At 49.6% G+C, this 22,656-nt stretch overlaps 1 protein-coding gene across 2 annotated transcripts in view; it reads left to right on the top strand.

The window, feature by feature from the left end:
- Nucleotides 1–22,656, top strand: part of LOC119976317 (endothelin-converting enzyme-like 1) — a 159,603-nt gene that overhangs the window by 55,098 nt on the left and 81,849 nt on the right. For both annotated transcript variants that reach the window (XM_038816760.1, XM_038816761.1), the window contains exons 3-5: nt 13,607–13,717; nt 15,115–15,207; nt 15,302–15,426. In XM_038816760.1, coding sequence (XP_038672688.1) covers nt 13,607–13,717; nt 15,115–15,207; nt 15,302–15,426 — 329 coding nt within the window. The remainder of the gene's footprint in view (nt 1–13,606; nt 13,718–15,114; nt 15,208–15,301; nt 15,427–22,656) is intronic.

The raw sequence follows: 22,656 nt of genomic DNA, 5'->3' as shown, positions 1-22,656 counted from the left end.
AGGAGGGAGGAACTTAAAACAATTACCATCACCAGGAAAAAGGTACCAGAAAAACTATTCAACCTAAACACTGACAAGTCCCTTGGAGTAGTGGGCCTGCATCCTCAGGTCTTAAAGACAGTGGCTGCAGAGAAAGTAGATGCATTGTTTCTAATCTTCTAAAATTCATCAGATTCTGGAAGGGCCTGAGCAGGTAGGACAATAGCTAACATTACTGTTACTCAACAAAGGAGGAAGACATAGAGCTGGAATCTACAGGTCAGTTAGCCCAATGTCCGTCATAGGTAAATTGTTAGAATTCATTATTGAGGACATGATAGCAGGATGCCGGGAAATCATAATGTGATCAGCCAGAGCTAACATAACTTTCTGAAAGGGATCTCATTTTTAACTACTTTATTAGAGTTTTTTGAGGAAGCAGCAACAATAAGGTAGATAATAGGAATCTGTAGATGTGGTATACTTCGTTAGAAAAACAAAGATAGTTTTAAGGGATATATATTTGCATTGGTAAACATTAAAAATAAGGGCTGGATTTTTCGGCTGCGCCCACAGCAAGATCACCACGGACGGGACACGGACCGTGTAAAGACCCATTGACCCCGGGTGGAAATTTCCAGTCGCCTGGCAGGTAAGGCCAAAGAATCCCGCCCAAGGTGTAGTTTTAAACGTGTTTAATTTATGTTTTATGCCTGGAAAGGTAAAACTGTAGTTAGATTCATGCTGGACAAAGATGTTTGTATGTGTGGGGGTTAGTTAAGTTTCAACTGGGTTTCTATTTCGGTGTGAAAAATAAATAAAAGGCATAAGCATGCAGTTGCTCAGCAACTGGAGGTCCTTGTAAGGTAGAAAGCTTTTTAAGTTAAGTTTAGGTAATTTGAGAGCAGTTGGAGACAGGGGCGAGATTTTCCGAGCCTCTGTGCCGAAATTGGGTCCGACGCCGCTCCCGCGATTCCCCGGTCCCCAGAGAATCGTCGCCAATCGGCACATAGTCGACATGGTGCCAGTCAGGGGCCATTGAAAGAGGCCTCCACGGCAATTCTCTAAGTGCAGCTGGCTGAGTTCCTGCCGACGTGGTTCCCTCATGATTCCACCCAGCGGGCAGTCGGCGTGGCCGCTGCGGGCCCAGTCCGCGGCCGCCCTGGTGGGGGGTTGAGGGGCAATGGGCTCAATTACCGGGCGGGGGGATGCCTCCAGGATGGCCAGGCTGTCGATCGGGGCCACTGATCTGCGGGTGCGCGCAATCTGGTAGGGCCTATCTTCTTGATGCCGGTCCGCGGTGTGGGTTGGCTATGTCGCGCAGAGTGGCCGACACAGGCTGCCGGCTTGCGCATGCGCAGACCTCTGACTGGAAGTGCAGGGCCCGTATCAGTAGCTGGAGCTGCGAGGAGCACTCCGGGGTCCTGCTAGCCCCCTGAAAATTGGAGAATCATCCTGGACTTACTCTAGGTAAGCATTTTTTGTGGGCGTGGAGACCCATTTTTGGAGAATCCCGCCAAGGATCTCAGGGAGTGAACATCTCTCAACTCTGCCAGAAGAAAGACTGGACAGAGTGGTGTAGCCATCTGAGATGGCCACCTGCAAAGGACCATGGGAATTATGGCCAACCCAGGACTCAGACAGATACAGAGCTACTGTGTATTTGAAACACAGGTAGCTAGACCTGATCGAAATCCCTGCTCATTTGCATTTTAATGGCCCGTTCCCCAGAACAATAGGACTCCAATCAAGAAACGGGTACAGCCACAGACTGATTGGTGCTGCTCCCTTTACTCAGAGAGCCCAACAGCCAAGGTCAATGACCGCTAAGGACCCGCCCAGCCGCCAAGGCACCCACCCCTTTATTGGCCGAAATCGAATGCAGTGATCAGAGCCCTGTTGAACTATTGGGTCCAAAGTTAAAGACTGCCCCAAAGAGCGCAAAATACCAGAGGGATAAAAAGGGGCACAGCCATGTGTTCTGTCTCTTTTGGACCCGGCCTGTGCCAACCCCTTCTGGATCTGGCCCATGTCAGCCAATTGTAGCAGGAACAGCCAGCCAAGTTCAAGACCAACAATCGCGACCTGATGGATGAGCCCAGCAGAGACAGAGCCACTTCTTCAAACCAGCCACGTGAGATCAAGATAAAGGCCTTATCAATCTGCACAGTGCCGGTCGCCCAGAAGTTAAATATAGTTTAACTCATAGTAGATATTGTGTTTGCATGTCGAAGTAATCCTTGTGTGTGTAAATAAACCTATTTTGAACTGACTAACTGATTGTGTGGTCATTTGACCAATATAAGGGAAAGACTTGTGGTTCACCGAGATAAATAGAAATATCCACAGTATTGGCGACGCTGTTGGGACATAACATCATATTGGCGACTTTAAAGAGCAACAGTGGGAGCTGCAAAGAGGCAGGCTTCCTAAAGTACAAGTTACAGTCCAGATAACCAGGGAATTGGGGTAGAAAGAGTATTTAAGATGATTGGAGTTAAGTGAACAGAGACCAAAGTATTATTTGGAAAATTCAAGGAAGAATAAACAAAGTTTTATGAGTTAAAGAGACATCGCAGCAAATAGATTTAAGATGGATGAAAAACTTGATATAATTTTAATACAACCTGAGGATCGAGAGTTAAAGCAATTGTGAACAGTTTGCACAGCAGTCAAGGCAAAGAACTCTTTTAGCACCGGTTTGAAATCCTGGACTGGACTTGCTTTTAAAAGTGGAGAGGAAGCTTTGTTGAGCAGTGTTATTTGTAAAACTCGATTTCGGAAAGCGAACCAACAAGAGAAAGCATTATAATAGGAAAATATTTTTAAAGTATATTTTTGGAAGTGGAGTTTCAAAATTCTCATGTGACAATTATCTGAGGGGGATTCTGAGGAGAAATCCACAAACACTAACTTGGGTTCACAATGGTGCGTATATTTTACCACAGCCATCTTGTGTGCTTAAAAAGGGACTTTGTGTAAATGCGACCACTGTGGAATAAATATACTTTGTAATCTGTGTTGATCCTAAAACCTGGGTGTAATTGGTAAGCTGAGGGGGAGGGGGGAGTAAAGGCATATTGTATTATAATACAATGTTTTCATATTAAATGAATATTTTTTTCTTGTTGTTAAAACTAATTAGTGGTCCTGTGACTCTGTTCCTCCACATTTTATCAAAAAAAAAGGTAAAAGTTATGTTTTTTTGAGCCAGGTTTCTCTTTTAAGATCTTCCCGTCCAGTTATAACATCAACTGGGATCATAACAACTTAGAATTTCAAAAGATATTGATAAGGTGCCACAGCAAAGGTTACTACACAAGATAACTAACAGGAAGTAGAGAGTAGGGAAACAATTGTATTTTTCGGGTTGCCAAGTTCCAAGGTGTGGAGTGCCACAGGAACCACTGCTGGACCGCAACTATTTACAACTATATCAATGACTTGGATTAAGGGACAAAAGGTAACTAAATCTGCTAAGGACACCAGGATAGGTAGGAAAGTACGTTGTCAAGAGGAGGTAAAGAGTGCAAAGGGTTAAGTGAGGGGGCAGATAGGGGGCACAGTTTAAGAATAAGAATTTAAGACTGAGATGAGGAGAATTATTTTTCTCTCAGTCTGTGGAATTCTCATACCCAGAAAGCAGTGAAGACTGAGTCACTACATTTACTCAAGCCAGAGTTAGATAGATTTTTGCTAGACAGGAGAGTCGAGGATTATTGGGGATTGACAGCAAAGTAGAGTTGAGACCATAACAGGTGAGCCATGATAATCTGGTGGAACAGGCTCAAAGGGCTGAATGGTATGTGCCTGCTCCTAGGTCGTATGTTCCTAGATCACAGAATTACTTAGAAAAATGCAGAAATTGTAAGAAAGAAACTGGCTATTTGTCCAAAAGATCTATGGAAGTGTTTATCAAACACGTATGCTAATCCTGTATTCCTGCTATGTCCCTATATCTTGTTTTCTTCCCGTTAATTTAAACACCTATCTGACCAATTATTTTAAATGTTCATACCTTGCTTCAATCACTGCCACGAATAATATCATAGCTTACAACCCTCTGTGGAAAATTGCCCGAAATTCATTGAATTTAATACTATGTAGTGCGTTGGGAGACAGTGGGGCCCATATAATCAGGTGGAAAGGTGTGGAATGAAGACCCTGTGGTCTTCCCAAAGCCCCCCCCCCCCCCCCCCCCCCCCCCCCCCCCCCCCCCCAACCCAGTGAGTCCAAGACAGGAAGCATAAAGTGTGGTGAATCATAATCCTAGTAATTCACACTGTGTTATATTGTATGTGTTGTGTCTTTGTAAGCTCGGAATACGAGCAGTTGCACGGCTCTGCCCATAGGGGGAGATGAGGAGTTTGTACTGGGCTCCACCCTTGGCTTCGCCCATGGTTCCGCCCATGGCTCCTCCCACTAACCGGAAGTATAAAGATCTGCAGTTGTGAGCCTGCTGCCAGTTCATCTCGTCGCAGGCAGGCTCAGTTGTAAGACTATTAAAACCACTGTTCACTTCCAATCACGTGTCTTGTGAATTAATGGTCGCATCATAAAGGAAAGCCGTCCCACTGGAAATCAATTGATGCTACTTAAGGTCCTCATTTTGTCACTACTGTGCTACTGCATTAAATTATCAGTGGGTGGGGGCCATACCATATGGGAAACCTATGAAGTAAACCCTGGAAGGTATTGCTGTGGCCTGGGGACAGGGGCCCTCCTACTTGGGCAGTTCATGCCCAGTGGAGACACCCACCGGAGGCAAGGGCTACCCACAGTTGAAGCTTGCCCTTCAAAATTAACTCTCCTCCCCTCATCAGTGCCTCCACAACTGGACCTGGCGAACCTGCTTTGCCTAATACCCTCCAGGCTCCAGCGATGATCCCGCAACCTGGACGTCTAACAGAATCAACAGTGTCCACTGCTCCTGGTGACACTAAGGGCATTGGAGATCTGCTGGCCTTGATTAGTCAGCAGTTCTTGGAGGCAGGATATCCAACCTTGAACACAATCAGGAATTAGACGCTAAGCAGGTAAGCGTTCTAATGGGCACTAAATGGAGTCGAGGGGTTCAGAATAGCTCTCTAGCTGTTGTTCAGCTGGGCCCCCATTGCAAGCAATACGTTTTGCCCTATGTCCCCATGTTCTAGGCTCATCAACCAATAGTAAGAAGTCTTACAACACCAGGTTAATGTCCAACAGGTCTGTTTTAAATCACTAGCTTTCGGAGCACTGCTCCTTCCTCAGGTGAATGAAGAGGTATGTTCCAGAAACATATATATAGACAAATTCAAAGGTGCCAGACAATGCTTAGAATGCGAGCATTTGCAGGTAATTAAGTCTTTACAGGTCCAGAGATAGGGGTAATTCCAGGTTAAAGAGGTGTGAATTGTCTCAAGCCAGGTAGGATTTTGCAAGCCCAGGCCAGATGGTAGGGGGTGAATATAATGCGACATGAATCCCAGGTCCCGGTTGAGGCCGCACTCATGTGTGCGGAACTTGGCTATAAGTTTCTGCTTGGCGATTCTGCGTTGTCATGCGTCCTGAAGGCCGCCTTGGAGAATGCTTATAGGCTGAATTCCCTTGACTGCTGAAGTGTTCCCCGACTGGAAGGGAACATTCCTGTCTGGTGATTGTCGCGCGATGTCCGTTCATTCGTTGTCGCAGCGTCTGCATGGTCTCGCCAATGTACCACGCTTCGGGACATCCTTTCCTGCAGCATCAACCAATAGAAACAGTTTGTTTATACCAATTTAATCACTTTATAATTTCTTTAACAACTCTTTCAAATCACTCTGTAATCTTCTCTGTATGAAATCAGTCATAATTCCTTCTTCATATCTGTATTTCGTTAGACCAGGCTGCTTCATAGAGTTTCAGTTCGATATGTCTCAATGTTCTTCCTACAGCTTTGAGCCTAGGGCTGCACACCGATGTACTTTCACTATATTTTATACCTATTCACCACCACTTCTCAATTTTCGTTTTTATATTTCTTACACTAAGAAAGTCAAGGCTGGACACGAGGCCAGAGTTGGAGGGTTGTGAAGCTTTAGAAAGTTGCTGAGGTAGGGAGGAGTGAGGCCATGGAAGGATTTGAAAATAAGGACAAGAATTTGAAGTTTGAGGCTTTGATGTATTGGGAGCTAATGCAGGTCAGGAAGCACAGCGGTGGGTTAATGAGATTTGGTGTGAGTTGGGATAAAGATGACAGAGCTTCAGGTAAGTTCAAGTTTATGGAAGGTGGAAATAGGGAGGGCAGCAAGGAGAGCATTGTAATTGTGGAGCTTGGTGGTAAGAAACGTGTGGTTGAGCCTGCAACCATGACAGTTCCCCCCTTTTTTACCCCCTTCTTTGTGCCTGGGAATTGAATATTTTCCAGAAACAGATTTCTGCTCTGGCCACTGACAGTGGGGTTTCCCACCGTAGGTACCTGGGAAACCCACTGCGGCCGTTTGCCGTCGACGGGACAGGCCGGAAAATTCTCACCAATGTGTGAAGGCCCAGTGGTGACTTCCCACCACCATTTTACAAGACCTGCCAGCCTTTAACACTGCAGAGCTTAATCCCTGACAGTGCAGACCCCCACTCACCCTCCTGACAGTGCAGACCCCCACTCACCCTCCTGACAGTGCACCCCCCCACTCACCCTCCTGACAGTGCAGACCCCCACTCACCCTCCTGACAGTGCACCCCCCCACTCACCCTCCTGACAGTGCTGACCCCCCACTCACCCTCCTGACAGTGCACACCCCCCACTCACCCTCCTGACAGTGCTGACCCCCCACTCACCCTCCTGACAGTGCAGACCCCCACTCACCCTCCTGACAGTGCACACCCCCCACTCACCCTCCTGACAGTGCACACCCCCACTCACCCTCCTGACAGTGCACACCCCCCACTCACCCTCCTGACAGTGCAGACCCCTACTCACCCTCCTGACAGTGCACAGCCCCCACTCACCCTCCTGACAGTGCAGACCCCTACTCACCCTCCTGACAGTGCAGACCCCCACTCACCCTCCTGACAGCGCAAACCCCCCATTCACCCTCCTGACAGTGCACCCCCCCCCACTCACCCTCCTGACAGTAAACCCCCCCCCACTCACCCTCCTGACAGTGCACTCCCCCACTCACCCTCCTGACAGTGCAGACCCCCACTCACCCTCCTGACAGTGCAGACCCCCACTCACCCTCCTGACAGTGCACACCCCCCACTCACCCTCCCCTGACAGTGCACACCCCCCCTCACCCTCCTGACAGTGCACCCCCCCCACTCACCCTCCTGACAGTGCAGACGCCCCACTCACCCTCCTGACAGTGCACACCCCCCACTCACCCTCCTGACAGTGCAGACCCCCCACTCACCCTCCTGACAGTGCACCCCCCCCACTCACCCTCCTGACAGTGCACCCCCCCACTCACCCTCCTGACAGTGCAGACCCCCCACTCACCCTCCTGACAGTGCACACCCCCACTCACCCTCCTGACAGTGCACATCCCACTCACCCTCCTGACAGTGCAGACCCTCCACTCACCCTCCTGACAGCGCACACCCCCTCACCCTCCTGACAGTGAACCCCCCCCACTCACCCTCCTGACAGTGAACCCCTCCACTCACCCTCCTGACAGTGCACCCCCCCACTCACCCTCCTGACAGTGAACCCCCCCACTCACCCTCCTGACAGTGCAGACCCCCACTCACCCTCCTGACAGTGCACAGCCCCCACTCACCCTCCTGACAGTGCAGACCCCTACTCACCCTCCTGACAGTGCAGACCCCCACTCACCCTCCTGACAGTGCACACCCCCCACTCACCCTCCTGACAGTGCACACCCCCACTCACCCTCCTGACAGTGCAGACCCCCACTCACCCTCCTGACAGTGCACACCCCCCACTCACCCTCCTGACAGTGCAGACCCCCACTCACCCTCCTGACAGTGCAGACCCCCACTCACCCTCCTGACAGTGCACACCCCCCACTCACCCTCCTGACAGTGCAAACCCCCCCCCTCACCCTCCTGACAGTGCACACCCCCCACTCACGCTCCTGACAGTGCAGACCACCACTCACCCTCCTGACAGTGCAGACCCCCCACTCACCCTCCTGACAGTGCAGACCCCCACTCACCCTCCTAACAGTGCAGACCCCCACTCACCCTCCTGACAGTGCAGACCCCCACTCACCCTCCTGACAGTGCACACCCCCCACTCACCCTCCTGACAGTGCACAGCCCCCACTCACCCTCCTGACAGTGCAGACCCCCCACTCACCCTCCTGACAGTGCACACCCCCACTCACCCTCCTGACAGTGCAGACCCCCCACTCACCCTCCTGACAGTGAACCCCCCCACTCACCCTCCTGACAGTGTACCCCCCCCCCACTCACCCTCCCCTGACAGCGCACCCCCCACTCACCCTCCTGACAGTGCAGACCCCCACATCACCCTCCTGACAGTGCACACCCCCACTCACCCTCCTGACAGTGCAGACCCCTACTCACCCTCCTGACAGTGCACACCCCCCACTCACCCTCCTGACAGTGCAGACCCCCCACTCACCCTCCTGACAGTGCAGACCCCCCACTCACCCTCCTGACAGTGCACCCCCCCCACTCACCCTCCCCTGACAGCGCACACCCCCCACTCACCCTCCTGACAGTGCAGACCCCCCACTCACCCTCCTGACAGTGCACAGCCCCCACTCACCCTCCCCTGACAGCGCACCCCCCCACTCACCCTCCTGACAGTGCACCCCCCACATCACCTTCCTGACAGTGAACCACCCCCACTCACCCTCCTGACACTGCACCCCCCCCACTCACCCTCCTGACAGTGCACAGCCCCCACTCACCCTCCTGACAGTGCAGACCCCTACTCACCCTCCTGACAGTGCAGACCCCCACTCACCCTCCTGACAGTGCACACCCCCCACTCACCCTCCTGACAGTGCAGACCCCCACTCACCCTCCTGACAGTGCAGACCCCCCACTCACCCTCCTGACAGTGCACACCCCCCACTTACCCTCCTGACAGTGCAGACCCCCCACTCACCCTCCTGACAGTGCAGACCCCCCACTCACCCTCCTGACAGTGCACAGCCCCCACTCACCCTCCTGACAGTGCAGACCCCCCACTCACCCTCCACACAGTGCAGACCCCCACTCACCCTCCTGACAGTGCAGACCCCCACTCACCCTCCTGACAGTGCACACCCCCCTCACCCTCCTGACATGGAACCCCCCACTCACCCTCCTGACAGTGCACACCCCCCACTCACCCTCCTGACAGTGCACCCCCCACTCACCCTCCTGACAGTGCACACCCCCCACTCGGCCTCCTGACAGTGCACCCCCCCCCACTCACGCTCCTGACAGTGCACCCCCCACTCACCTTCCTGACAGTGAACCCCCCACTCACCCTCCTGACAGTGCACCCCCCATTCACCCTCCTGACAGTGCACACCCCCCACTCACCCTCCTGACAGTGCAGACCCCCACTCACCCTCCTGACAGTGCACACCCCCCACTCACCCTCCTGACAGTGCAGACCCCCACTCACCCTCCTGACAGTGCACCCCCCCACTCACCCTCCTGACAGTGCAGACCCCCACTCACCCTCCTGACAGTGCACCCCCCCACTCACCCTCCTGACAGTGCTGACCCCCCACTCACCCTCCTGACAGTGCACACCCCCCACTCACCCTCCTGACAGTGCTGACCCCCCACTCACCCTCCTGACAGTGCAGACCCCCACTCACCCTCCTGACAGTGCACACCCCCCACTCACCCTCCTGACAGTGCACACCCCCACTCACCCTCCTGACAGTGCACACCCCCCACTCACCCTCCTGACAGTGCAGACCCCTACTCACCCTCCTGACAGTGCACAGCCCCCACTCACCCTCCTGACAGTGCAGACCCCTACTCACCCTCCTGACAGTGCAGACCCCCACTCACCCTCCTGACAGCGCAAACCCCCCATTCACCCTCCTGACAGTGCACCCCCCCCACTCACCCTCCTGACAGTGCACACCCCACTCACCTTCATGACAGTGCACACCCACACTCACCCTCCTGACAGTGCACAGCCCCCACTCACCCTCCTGACAGTGCAGACCCCCCACTCACCCTCCACACAGTGCTGACCCCCCACTCACCCTCCTGACAGTGCACACCCCCACTCACCCTCCTGACAGTGCAGACCCCCACTCACCCTCCTGACAGTGCACACCCCCCACTCACCCTCCTGACAGTGCACACCCCCACTCACCCTCCTGACAGTGCACCCCCCCACTCACCCTCCTGACAGTGCACACCCCCCACTCACCCTCCTGACAGTGCACACCCCCACTCACCCTCCTGACAGTGCACACCCCCCACTCACCCTCCTGACAGTGCAGACCCCTACTCACCCTCCTGACAGTGCACAGCCCCCACTCACCCTCCTGACAGTGCAGACCCCTACTCACCCTCCTGACAGTGCACACCCCCACTCACCCTCCTGACAGTGCACACCCCCCACTCACCCTCCTGACAGTGCAGACCCCTACTCACCCTCCTGACAGTGCACACCCCCCACTCACCCTCCTGACAGTGCAGACCCCTACTCACCCTCCTGACAGTGCACAGCCCCCACTCACCCTCCTGACAGTGCAGACCCCTACTCACCCTCCTGACAGTGCAGACCCCTACTCACCCTCCTGACAGTGCACACCCCCCACTCACCCTCCTGACAGTGCAGACCCCTACTCACCCTCCTGACAGTGCACAGCCCCCACTCACCCTCCTGACAGTGCAGACCCCTACTCACCCTCCTGACAGTGCACCCCCCCCACTCACCCTCCTGACAGCGCACACCCCCTCACCCTCCTGACAGTGAACCCCCCCCCACTCACCCTCCTGACAGTGCACAGCCCCCACTCACCCTCCTGACAGTGCAGACCCCCCACTCACCCTCCACACAGTGCTGACCCCCCACTCACCCTCCTGACAGTGCACACCCCCACTCACCCTCCTGACAGTGCAGACCCACACTCACCCTCCTGACAGTGCACACCCCCACTCACCCTCCTGACAGTGCACACCCCCACTCACCCTCCTGACAGTGCACACCCCCCACTCACCCTCCTGACAGTGCACCCCCCCCCACTCACCCTCCTGACAGTGCACACCCCACTCACCTTCATGACAGTGCACACCCACACTCACCCTCCTGACAGTGCAGACGCCCCACTCACCCTCCTGACAGTGCACACCCCACTCACCTTCATGACAGTGCACACCCACACTCACCCTCCTGACAGTGCACACCCCCCACTCACCCTCCTGACAGTGCAGACCCCCACTCACCCTCCTGACAGTGCAGACCCCCACTCACCCTCCTGACAGTGCACACCCCCCACTCACCCTCCTGACAGTGCACACCCCCCCTCACCCTCCTGACAGCGCACCCCCCACTCACCCTCCTGACAGTGCAGACCCCCACTCCCCCTCCCGACAGTGCACACCCCCCACTCACCCTCCCGACAGTGCACACCCACTTATTGTCTGGGTGGCCATCGTGCTGGTGTACTTTGACATGCTAGCTGACTCACTCAGAGCTGCACTCCTTTATATCTTGGAAAGTTCTCAAGTAAATCTTCAAAAACCAGCGTTAGTGCCGGGCAAACAGACCGTGTCTGAGTGGATGTAGCTAATCTTTCCTCCATCATAGGGAATCACACCGCAATCGAGGCAGGGTAAAACATCATTCCAAAATTTTGAACTTCCTACAAAATTACCACAGCTGTGCACACATCAAGTTTCCTTAAGCTCCCGAGGCACATCACTGACTTAAATCAAGTATTTCGCTGCTCCCCATATTTTGAAATTGAGGTCATTGTCTTTTTGAGCTGTATGATTTTGTATGTTTCTGAGTTCCTCTCCTGTTTCTGGCTTCTTTAAGTGAAACTGACAATTAATTTAAATTATGAGTACATTTCTGCCATTGTCTGACTGAGATCTATTTCTAGGAAAGAAGACATAACTGATGGTAAATTTGCAATGTCAGTTGCACTTATAGACATAGTAGCTGAGTTCTATTGTTCAGTTAACAGTGGAGACCCCCTTTGGGCTGTGTGTTGTCAGCTGCTGCCTGATCTCCAGTTAAAATTAAATAGCACAGACCCTGATTCACTGAATGACAAGTATGTGTCTTCGACGATCAGTAAGTCTTCCTTACGAGTGCGAGCACCAGCTAAAGTGAAGGAGTGCAATGCATTGTAATTGCAAGTCCTGAGATTGAATACAATGCTTTGACTCTCTTGAGAAAATATAAAGCACCTTTGTAAAACCCTGGCTATGAATTTCCTGGCCTGTTAGTCACGGGGCCAAAATCCCGTAATGGCTAGAAACTCTAACAGAGAGGGCCATATGTGCCCCCCCCCCCCCCCCTTACTGGCTGCATAATCAGGTTCATGCTCCAGTGAGGGTGTGAGCCTGATTTCCATTAATTTAAATACACTTACCTGTTCAAAATCGGCTTAACACCGAATATTCCGGAAACGCCAAATGTTCCACCCGCTGGCAAAACAGGGACCAGATGTGATGGCCGCGTCAGTGGCTTGGAGGCCATTGTAGCCCCCTGGTGGTCGGGGACATGGCAAGGCAGTGCCCTGGTACTATCCTCTGGCAGTACCGACCTCGGGGCAGGGCCCAAAGGGGGAGGGTTATGAAAGGGGAGGGGCCTATGGGACATCCATTGGGACGGCACCAATGCCCTGATGCTGCTGATCAGCAATTCCTGTTAAAAGTAACTCTGGTTCTAGTTTCCAGGTTCAGAGTTGACAGTCTATTCAGCAACTACATAAGAAACAAGAGCAGGAGTAGGCCATTCAGCCTATCAAGCCTGCTCCACCTTTCAAAAAGATCATGGTTGCTCTGATTGCGGCCTCACCTTTGTGGTATTATCATAAATGTAAGAACTGCAAAGGTTAATGAAATGTCTAGATCAGCCAGTAGAGGGAGCTAGAGTTACACGTATATAAGACATTGATGCTAAGCTTTGTGGGGAGAGATGTGAAGGAGTGAAATGAATGAAATGAAAATTGCTTATTGTCACGAGTAGGCTTCAATGAAGTTACTGTGAAAAGCCCCTAGTCGCCACATTCCGGCGCCTGTCCGGGGAGGCTGGTACGGGAGATAGCTTGAGTACAGACTGAAGGAAAGATAGTGTGAGTGAGAGCAGATCATCGTTTATAATAGTGTTGAGACTAGTTGTAGATGAGTGTAGATTGTATGTTAATTATCAACTATTATGCAGGAGTACTTGTCAAATCCAAATTAGGAGTGTTAATAAATTTATAGCTTTGTTCAAGTTAAAGCTACTTTGTGAACACTACGCCAACCATCCTGAATTTAGCAACACAATGAACATCACAACCTCCGTTTTCCTGCCGGTGCATGGGAACACAAGAGAAAATAACACCTTGAAATCAACGCAGTGATCAAGCAACTCCAGAGCTCATTCTGACATGAAGGAACCATGAAGTGCTTGAGAAAGAGAAAATAATTCTCAGTTTAAAATAACTACAACAATTTATTGATATCTTATCCATTAACGCCACATGTTTTTATTGAACAGATTTTGATAGCATACAAAGATCTGATGGAAAAATTAGTGAGTCTCCTTGGGGGAGATAATGCCAAAAAGAAGACAGAAGAGATATTACAATTAGAGAAGCAATTGGCAAATGTAAGTAAAACAACAAACTGGCTGTGACTTACTGTAAGGCTTTGACATAAATCAATGTTAAATTGATTATTCCTGTTTTACTCCTAATTACAGTCATAATTGCCATTCATAAGAGAAAGCAAATGGAATAGCATAAAAGTAGGTTATAAATAATGTACTTCGTCAATTCTAGGATGCAGTAGATATTACCGAATCATGTTGGACATTAGGTTGTGCAACTCTCAGATTGATCAATATTTACTTGACACTTGTGACCACAGTGTGATCGGCCACCAATAGCTACTTCAGTTCAATATCAATGTAGAATACCATAACAGGTATTTTTTGAAAGATCAGTAAATATGGTTAAATGTTGCTGAAACCAACGAAAAGGAAAATGTACATTAGGCAAAATGGCTGGAGATGCACACACGTGCCCCTGGAATGCTGAGCTGTTATATCAGCAAAGCCAGGATTAAGAGTACAGTACAGAATTTTAAAAATCTTATTTGTCAGTTTGGTCTGCACCACCTGAAGGATGATGGAAGCAGATTCAATAGTAACTTTCAAAAGAGAATTGGCTAAGTATTTGTAAAGTCAAAATTTACAGAGCTGTTTTTTTTGAGGAGAAGGATAGCAGGGGAGTGGGACTAATTGGTTAGCTCTTTGAAAGAGCTAGCACCGACATCGCGGCTGCATGGTCTCCCCTGTATGATTCTAATTTCAAGGTCTGTTTCATAAATTCTAAACCAGCTCATCTGAGGACTCCTTGTTTTCAGGGTGATTTAGCGAAAGAACATATCAATGAATATCATTTGCTGGAAGACAACTAACATAAATCAACAGAGTTTGAATACAGGAAATAATGGAAAGAATTTGGCCAAAAACGTACATCACCTGAAAATGTGTTTTGATTCAGTGGTGCATTGCACCAAGTGGTTGTCCAACACACTGTGGCAGCGTCATAGCAGGTTTCCCTAAAGATGTGATTACAAAGTGCTTCCATGTAATATATTTGATTATATTTCATTGTGAATTGCAAGTCACAAGTCGGTGAAGTCACAAGTGAATGACGAGTGTTGGGATGACTGCCCACACATCGTGTTATCTTGTACTTTGACATTGTTTTTCACGCAGGACCCAATGGGTATGGCCAAGAATTGACTGATTGAATTTAGATTGCAAAAGTGCCTAATCTGATTGAGGAAGTGGCCAAACGGTTGACCACTGTGATTACTGCATTTGTCAGCATCCAGCAGAGACCAATAGTACAACCAACCAATCATGATTTGTGGTTGTGTTTTCTTTATTGTTCAAATGTGAGTAACAGGTTAATTTAAGGAAACTATTTGTTTGCAATAATGCATTTTGTGGAAATATCTCATACAATTTATTTTCCTAAAAAAAAATGACTGAAGATAACAATTTCTGAATCGGATACTCTAAGAAGAGACATCAATACCATGTACAACAAAATCACTTTGCGAGAATTGCAGCGCATAGCACCAACTGTGAGTAGCTTTAGTTTATTGGAAAAAAAATTGTAGAGTTAAACTTCTCATCTATAATTGTACATGTAAGTACCATCCTTTTTCCATTTCACAGGTTCAGTGGAAACGTTTACTGGACAGAATATTTCATGATAACCTTTCAGAGGATGAAGAAATTGTAGTGCTAGCCACTGATTACATGCAGAGAGTTTCAGAACTCATATCAAAGACTTCTCCGAGGTAAGATGTATCAAGACTATTAAATGTTTTTACTGTGCGACAGAGTTATTTTATTGAATCAAATTCCTAAGATTCCCTCATCTATGTTGTGGTAGATTATTACAGTACTGTAATTCACGTAAAGGCTTAAGATATAGATTAGGTACTTTATAGGAAGTGGAATACAAAATTAGCCTATTAATGGAAACTTGACGAGTTATATAGGCGGGCCACCTTCCAAATGGAATTTACCACAGGGTTTCATTGAATATTGGGGGTTCAAGAGTTAGCTCACCACCACCTTCTCAAGGGAAATTACCACGGCAATTAACACTCTTTACCTGTGGTTTCTGTGGCTATTAGCACCCCATTTCCCTGGGTTTCTGTAGCTATGACTCATCTTGCATTCTCACTTCATAGTATAATATTTTCCACTTTCTCTGTCTTATAGCTTTAACAAAGGGTCATCTGAACTCGAAACGTTAGCTCTTTTCTCCCCCTACAGATGCTGCCAGGCCTACTGAGATTTTCCAGCATGTTTTCTTTGGGTTCAAGGGAAATTAGGGATGGACAATAAATTCTGGCCAAGCCAGCAATGCCCACATCCCATGAATAAATAAAAAGAAAATACATTCCTGCATATAGTGATAAATGTTGAATCATTTATGTAAACATTATGGAATTTGGGCGAATTGCTTGATATTGCACAGAGGGGATAAGTAGGCTACAAGCCTTCTCTATAATTTGTATATATATTATGCTTAGACTCAACTAGCAGGGAGAGCATAAGCAAATCTTCTTATGCTTCAAGCTTGCACATGTAGAACCTTCCTCCTTCCCACTGCACTTCAAAGCAGGGTCTAATAATTAACAACAGAATAGATTCCTATGTTGGAATAAGACTGCAGATTTTAGCAATGTTAACTTGGGGAGCTGAACCTTTGTTACCTCTGAGTCTTCAATTTCAAAACAGATTACAGTGTACTTAAAGAGCTGGCTCCTTTAACCCGAGTACAAAAGGACATCAGCACATGGAGATTGTTCTCAAAACAGAATGCACTGTTAAGAATGGCTGAGAAAAATGAGAGGTTATAATTTTAGAAATTTGTCTCCCCTAAGTATGGCGTGAGCTATAGACTTCACATCTCCTCTGATCACAATTGATTTGATTACGTTTAATAAAACTGTGATTTAGTATGCTGTTTTGTTTCATTTTCTCTGATTGCATCACCACATTATGCTGGGCTGTTTCCATTAGACCAACAAAGACAATCTGGCAGCCATAAAAATTGTAATACCTGTTGGGATATAGCGTTTAATACCTGTTAGATATAAACGTTCTACCGGCAGTTATATACCCATTTCAAATAAGTGATTTTTATATTTGCTCAGATAAGTCATTAAATAAATAATTCAATTAAATTCTAGACAATAAACAGGGTGCAGACATTTTCCTAAAGTTCAAAATCTAAAAGACGCATCTTATTTCTGTGCTTCAGCTTCATTCTTTCAAACTTGCCATCTTTAGAATCACAAAAAGAAATGATTCAACCAATCGTTTCCTGTTCTTTTCCTTTCCTTTGTGATGATCATAAATGCATGCCCCCAGAATGGGAGAGTTAGAAGGGAGCTATTTTGTTGATAACCTCTAGCTGGACAAAACTGGCCTACAATGATTGACTGGAGGAAAAAGACAAAAGCTGCTGTTAGAAAGTTTTCAATGGCAGCCCTCTTGCAGCCCACAGCAACTTCAGATAAATGCAGGCCAGTGAGTTGGAAGACCCTTTGGGCGGGATTCTACGTTCTGCCAGCCGGCCAATGGGGTTTCCCATTGTGGGCAGCCCCACGCCGTTGGAAAATCCCCAGGCGTGGGTGCGCTGCCGGCGCAACGGAGAATCCCGACAGCGGAGAATCCAGCCCATTATTTTGACTTGGTATTTCCGGCGGGTGATCAGAGTGAGTCTTGCAGGTTTACCACTGGGCTGCTGCTGACCATTCGAGCCCATTGGGAGCTGGTGCTACTGGGATGGCCTTTAACTCAATTTAAAAACAGCTAAAGAAGAAAGCACTGGACAATATCAAATTAAAAATAAATTAAAGTAAGCAACTTGGATATTAACACTACTTCAGTCTGTCTACTCAAACTTAATATAAGTTGATATCAAGCCTGAGTTAACTAGCAGAAAAATACCTAATATTCAGATTGGTATGGGAAAACTCGGAGAAACAAATAATTAGGTCATAAATCCTAAAGGTTTGTTTGATTTTAGGTGAAAGACTTTTTTCAGATCAGGATAATCTGCTTTTTGATGTGAGTAGCAATTGGCATTCACTGGTGTAACCATTTTTTTCCTGCGCAATTTATTTCTCAATGTGCTATTTCCCTTTTCAGCTTTCCTAAAGCTGTTGACTTCTCATTATTAGTAGCCTAGGGCTAGTCATTATTCACATATGAACATTGACCATGGTTGTTGGCAGACTTTGAATTTGAAGTGTCTGGAAAGCTGAAGTGGCCAACCGCACAAAATTACTGTGATAAAAATGTAGAGGTTGAAACCTACGCCCGATTTTAATGGGGGGAGGGGCCAGTTTTTCGTGAATGATTTAGGGCCCGGCTTTTCACGGAGTCAAGTTGAGTCGGGAGCCCTTTAAAAATGGCAGGCTGATCCCGCTTCCAGAATTCCTGACCGCCATTGCATGTTGTGTGGTTTTTGGGTTAGTCTTTTATAGGATGCGGGCTGGTTCCTGTAAAAAGCCCGTATCCAGCATTCCCAACCTGGCCAGCTTCATTGTGAAGGTATTCAACTCCTCCCCAATTTTTGTGGAGTTGGGCCAGGTTTTTAAAGAGTCGTTGTTCTCAGCTACTCAGAGGGGTCATGAGCTTGAGTGTGGATGAGGGGGCCACATTATGCCCTTCCACCCACCCTCCTGGGGAGGATTCTTTGTTGCCTGCTGCCAGTAGTGGAGTTCCCCATGCAGCGGAGAATGCTGTGTAAGGGAAAAAATGGGATCGGTAGCGATGCTCCGTCCCTCCTTGCAGCAGCATTGGGGTTCACGGGAGGATGCAAATGGGTCATTTGAACATATTTGCAATCCATTAAAGTGCTAGACACTGGATTCTTGATGCCTGTGTGATGCTCCAGCTCTCTGGGCCTGGATTCACGTGGACCCGGATTGATGCAAGTATTTGCCAGTGTGTCCCTGACGCGATGGACCTCACGGTGGGCCAAGGGGGTAAGTATTTAAGGAAGGTGCCCCCAAAGGTCATCAGAGGGCCCACTCCCCCCACAATGCAAATCCTGTCCATCCCTCCCACCAGATCCCCACCATCAGACCCCCCCCCATCAGAACCCCCATATCAGTGACCCCCATAACAGAGACCCTTCCCCAACCTCTAGCCATAATTGACAGCTCCTGACCACATCAAAAGCAGTTAAGTGGTTTCTGTTGAGAAAAAGAGAAGTGAAACACTTAACTCCGAGATTTATATAAACATTGCGGTTAGGTTCAAAGCAGGATACTTCAGATGCATTCAAGCGTGAAGGGACATGAAAGTAAGCTATCCAGACATCTGGCTGTCTGGAAGCTATTACCCTGTCAATTGCAGCCTACTATTTCTCTTTGATAGTGAATAGAAGCCTTGCAACTCAAACAATCTGAGGGGGTTTAAAACTTTGTGATGTGTTTTGACTTTCTAATCGCTTCTGCTTTCTGGACATTTGTCTGAGGCACCAGATGTAGGGTCCACTTTAGCCCCTTCAGAAGGACCACTCTTTAGCTTCCAAACATGGGTGTCTGATATGTGGGAGTGGTCTCTGATATTGGGGGGGGGGGGTCTCTGGTGCGTGGGGTCTGATGGGGAGGTCTCTGATGGAGGGTTCATTGAAGAGGGGGATCGGAGCACCCTCATGTATGTGTCCTGTGTGTGCGGGGGGTGATCCAGCAATTCTTGTGGTAGTGAGGGGGAGGATGCCCCTACATTTCAGGAAGGGGCTGAAAAGACTCTCCTGAAAACCACACAACATGCAATGGGTGTCAGGAATTCTGGACCTTGTTATTGGGCTTCCTACTCAAAATGGCAGCCTGATAGCAGGATACAGAATGGAATCTCTTGCGCTCCCCGCCATGCATGAATTCGTATAGTTCGGGTCAGCGAATCACGTCTGGATGCTGCTCCTAGTGCCAGCACAAATCAGAAGTAATTCAGTTCCAGTGGGAGAACAAGGGGCTGGATTCTCCGTTTCAACGGCTAAATGCCGGCTTAAATGGAGAGTTTGCAGGCGTTTTATGATGCCAAAATTGACGCCGAACCCTGACTGATTCCGGGACTGGTGAGGGGCTAGCAATGGCGCCAGGTGAAACTCCCAGCTCTCGCGCCATAAACGGCCAGAGAATGGCTGAGTCCATGGTCACGTGAACGCACGCCGATAACCTGCAGCGGCCACACTGTATAACATGGCACCAGCCATGCGTGGACCTGACCCGCCATCCGCGACCCCACAGGCCACCCCTTGGCCACCCCCAACAGTACTCCCAGCCCTTGCCGAAGCTCCCCCCCCCTCCCTGCGGCCAGAGGCACGGTACCCGGCCAAGTGTGGGGGCCCTGGACACAGTCCGCAGCCGCCACACTGGGTTCCTGACCGCTCTGACCACGTCAACCGCGTGCTTGGGAACTTGGCCCATCAGGGGCGGAGTATCACAGGGGTGTCTTCCGGTGACGCGCCAATGCCGTTCCAACGGCGTGCAGCACATGACGAGATTGCACTATGTCCGTAGGGGTGAGCAAGGTTGACCGGCGTTAAACTGGCCCCGATTTGGACATCGGAAGAGATTCTCTGCCCGGTCGCTGATTATGGTATCAGCATCGGGAAATGGAGAATCCCGCCCAACGTCTCCCAAATGGAGAATCCAGCCCCCTATGTCCCTTCATGCCCCCATGCCAAGTTATGCTTCCCAAGCACCACTTCAGTCCCCTCAGGCTACCTTTCCAGCTCACCCTTCCACACTCCCATTAAGATGTTTCATGCCTCCTATGCCAAGTTACACTCCACCATCCACCACCCCACCCCCGCTCCCCTCCCCCAGGCCACCCATGATTCATGCCCCCTATGTCAAATTCTTGCACTTCCATGTCCATTAACCCATTGTACACTTTCTAGAACCAATCAAAATTGCAGTGTAAACTGGGGTGTGTTAAAATAAGCTTTGAAAAATGTACTCCTTTCATCACATTCCCCTATGCTTAAAAAAGGGTCAATTATCCAGGCCCTTCGAAGTTTCAAAAACTACAAGCATTTGAATTCTTATGTGAACAAACATTATAAAATTGACTGCAAAGATCAGAGATCTTGTGCTGCCAGTCAAATAATGTCTGTTCGGGGGAGCTGATGTTTTATTATTCTAGTAGGTAGCTTGCTGAGCCCAGACATTGGAATTTTCCCAGATCCCCCTACCAACCTCGAAAATGAAAATCCTGGCCCCAGATGTCAGCACAAAAGGCACCCAGTCTGAAAGAAAGAGGCTTTGGATATTTTAACTTCCAGGCTATGATAGTCACCACAGTTGTATTATATTGTATATATGGGTATTATGGTAAGGCCCCTGTACTACAGGTACGGGGGTAGATCCCTGCCAGCTGGCTCCACCCAGTAGGCGGAGCATAAATGTGTGTGCTCTCCGTACAGCAGCCATTTCACCAGCTGCTGTAGGAGGCCACACATCTCTGTGTAATAAAGTCTCAATTACATTCTACTCTCGTCTCGTCGTAATTGATAGTGCATCAATTTATTACACAGAGATTTTTCAGAGATGGACCTCCGCATCATGCCGGATCACCTGCAGCTGCATCCTCAAGCAGCCAATGCTAAAAAGGACTTCAAACATTGGCTAGCTTGCTTTGAAGCATTCATCGGGTCTGCGCCAGACCCAATCTCAGACGTACACGCGGCTGAGCTCCAACGTTTTTCCCCTCGTCCAGGACGCGCCTACCTACGCAGAGGCCATGGCGCTACTGAAGGAGAATTACGCTCAGCAGCCCAACAAGATTTACTCCAGGCACCTCCTGTCCACGCGGCACCAACTTCCCATTGAGTCTGTGGAAGATTTCTGGCGTGCCCTGCTCGCCCTGGTGAGAGACTGTGACTGCTAGGCCGTTTCGGGCCACTGAACATTCAAAACTGCTAATGAGCGTTCGTTACGGGCATAGGGTCTGACTACATCCGCCAGAGCCTCTTAGAAGGGGCCACGCTTGGCGTCGCGGCCACCAAGAAACTAGCGCTCTCGCTCATGGTCACCTCACGCAATATACAGGCTTTAGCCCCCGCCGCCATCTTGCTTCACTCACAACACGTGCGGACCATGGGTGCCGCCATCTTGCTTGTCTCAGAACCAATGGGTGTCGCCATCTTACCCGCCTCAGGACCCCTGCCCGTCGGGCACCTCATCGGGCCGCTCATCGCCTGTAACAGCCGATGACCAGCCTCCTCTCACCTCGGTCACGATCGACCAGTCTCGACCGCACAACCTCGTGACCGCTTCGACAAAGGTGAAGGTTGACGGGCACGAGATATCCTGCCTTCTGGACTCCGGGAGCACTGACAGCTTCATCCACCTCGAAACGGTAAGGCGCTGCTCCCTCGAGGAACACCCCGCCAACCGAAGAAGCTCGCTGGCCTCCGGATCCCACTCCATGGCGATCCGGGGGTACTGCATAGCCACCCTCACCGTCCAGGGCATAGAGTCCAGCGGTTTCTGGCTCTATGTCCTCCCCAACCTCTGCACTGCCTTGCTACTCGGCCTGGTCTTCCAGTGCAACCTCCAGAGTCTAACCCTGAAATTTGGCTCTTTACTGTTTGCGGCCTCACGACCGTTAAGGTCGACCCACCTTCCCTTTTTGCAAACCTCACCCCGGATTGCAAACACGTCCCCACCAGGAGCAGACAGTATAGCGCCCAGGACAGGACCTTCATCAGGTCTGAGGTCCAGTGGCTGCTACGGGAAGGTATTATCGAGACCAGCAACAGCCTCTGGAGAGCACAAGTGGTAGTGGTGAAAACCGGGGAGAAAAACAGGATGGTCGTTGACTACAGTCAGACCATCAATCGGTACACGAAGCTCGATGCGTACCCCCTCCCATGCATATCTGATATGGTCAATCAGATTGCACAGTATTGGGTCTTCTCGACAGTGGACCTGAAATCTGCCTACCACCAGCTCCCCATCCGTAAGGCGGACCGCCCATACACTGCGTTT

Source organism: Scyliorhinus canicula, chromosome 13 (assembly GCF_902713615.1).
Source record: "Scyliorhinus canicula chromosome 13, sScyCan1.1, whole genome shotgun sequence".
NCBI lineage: Eukaryota > Metazoa > Chordata > Chondrichthyes > Carcharhiniformes > Scyliorhinidae > Scyliorhinus > Scyliorhinus canicula.
This window is presented reverse-complemented; position numbering and strand designations above follow the sequence as displayed.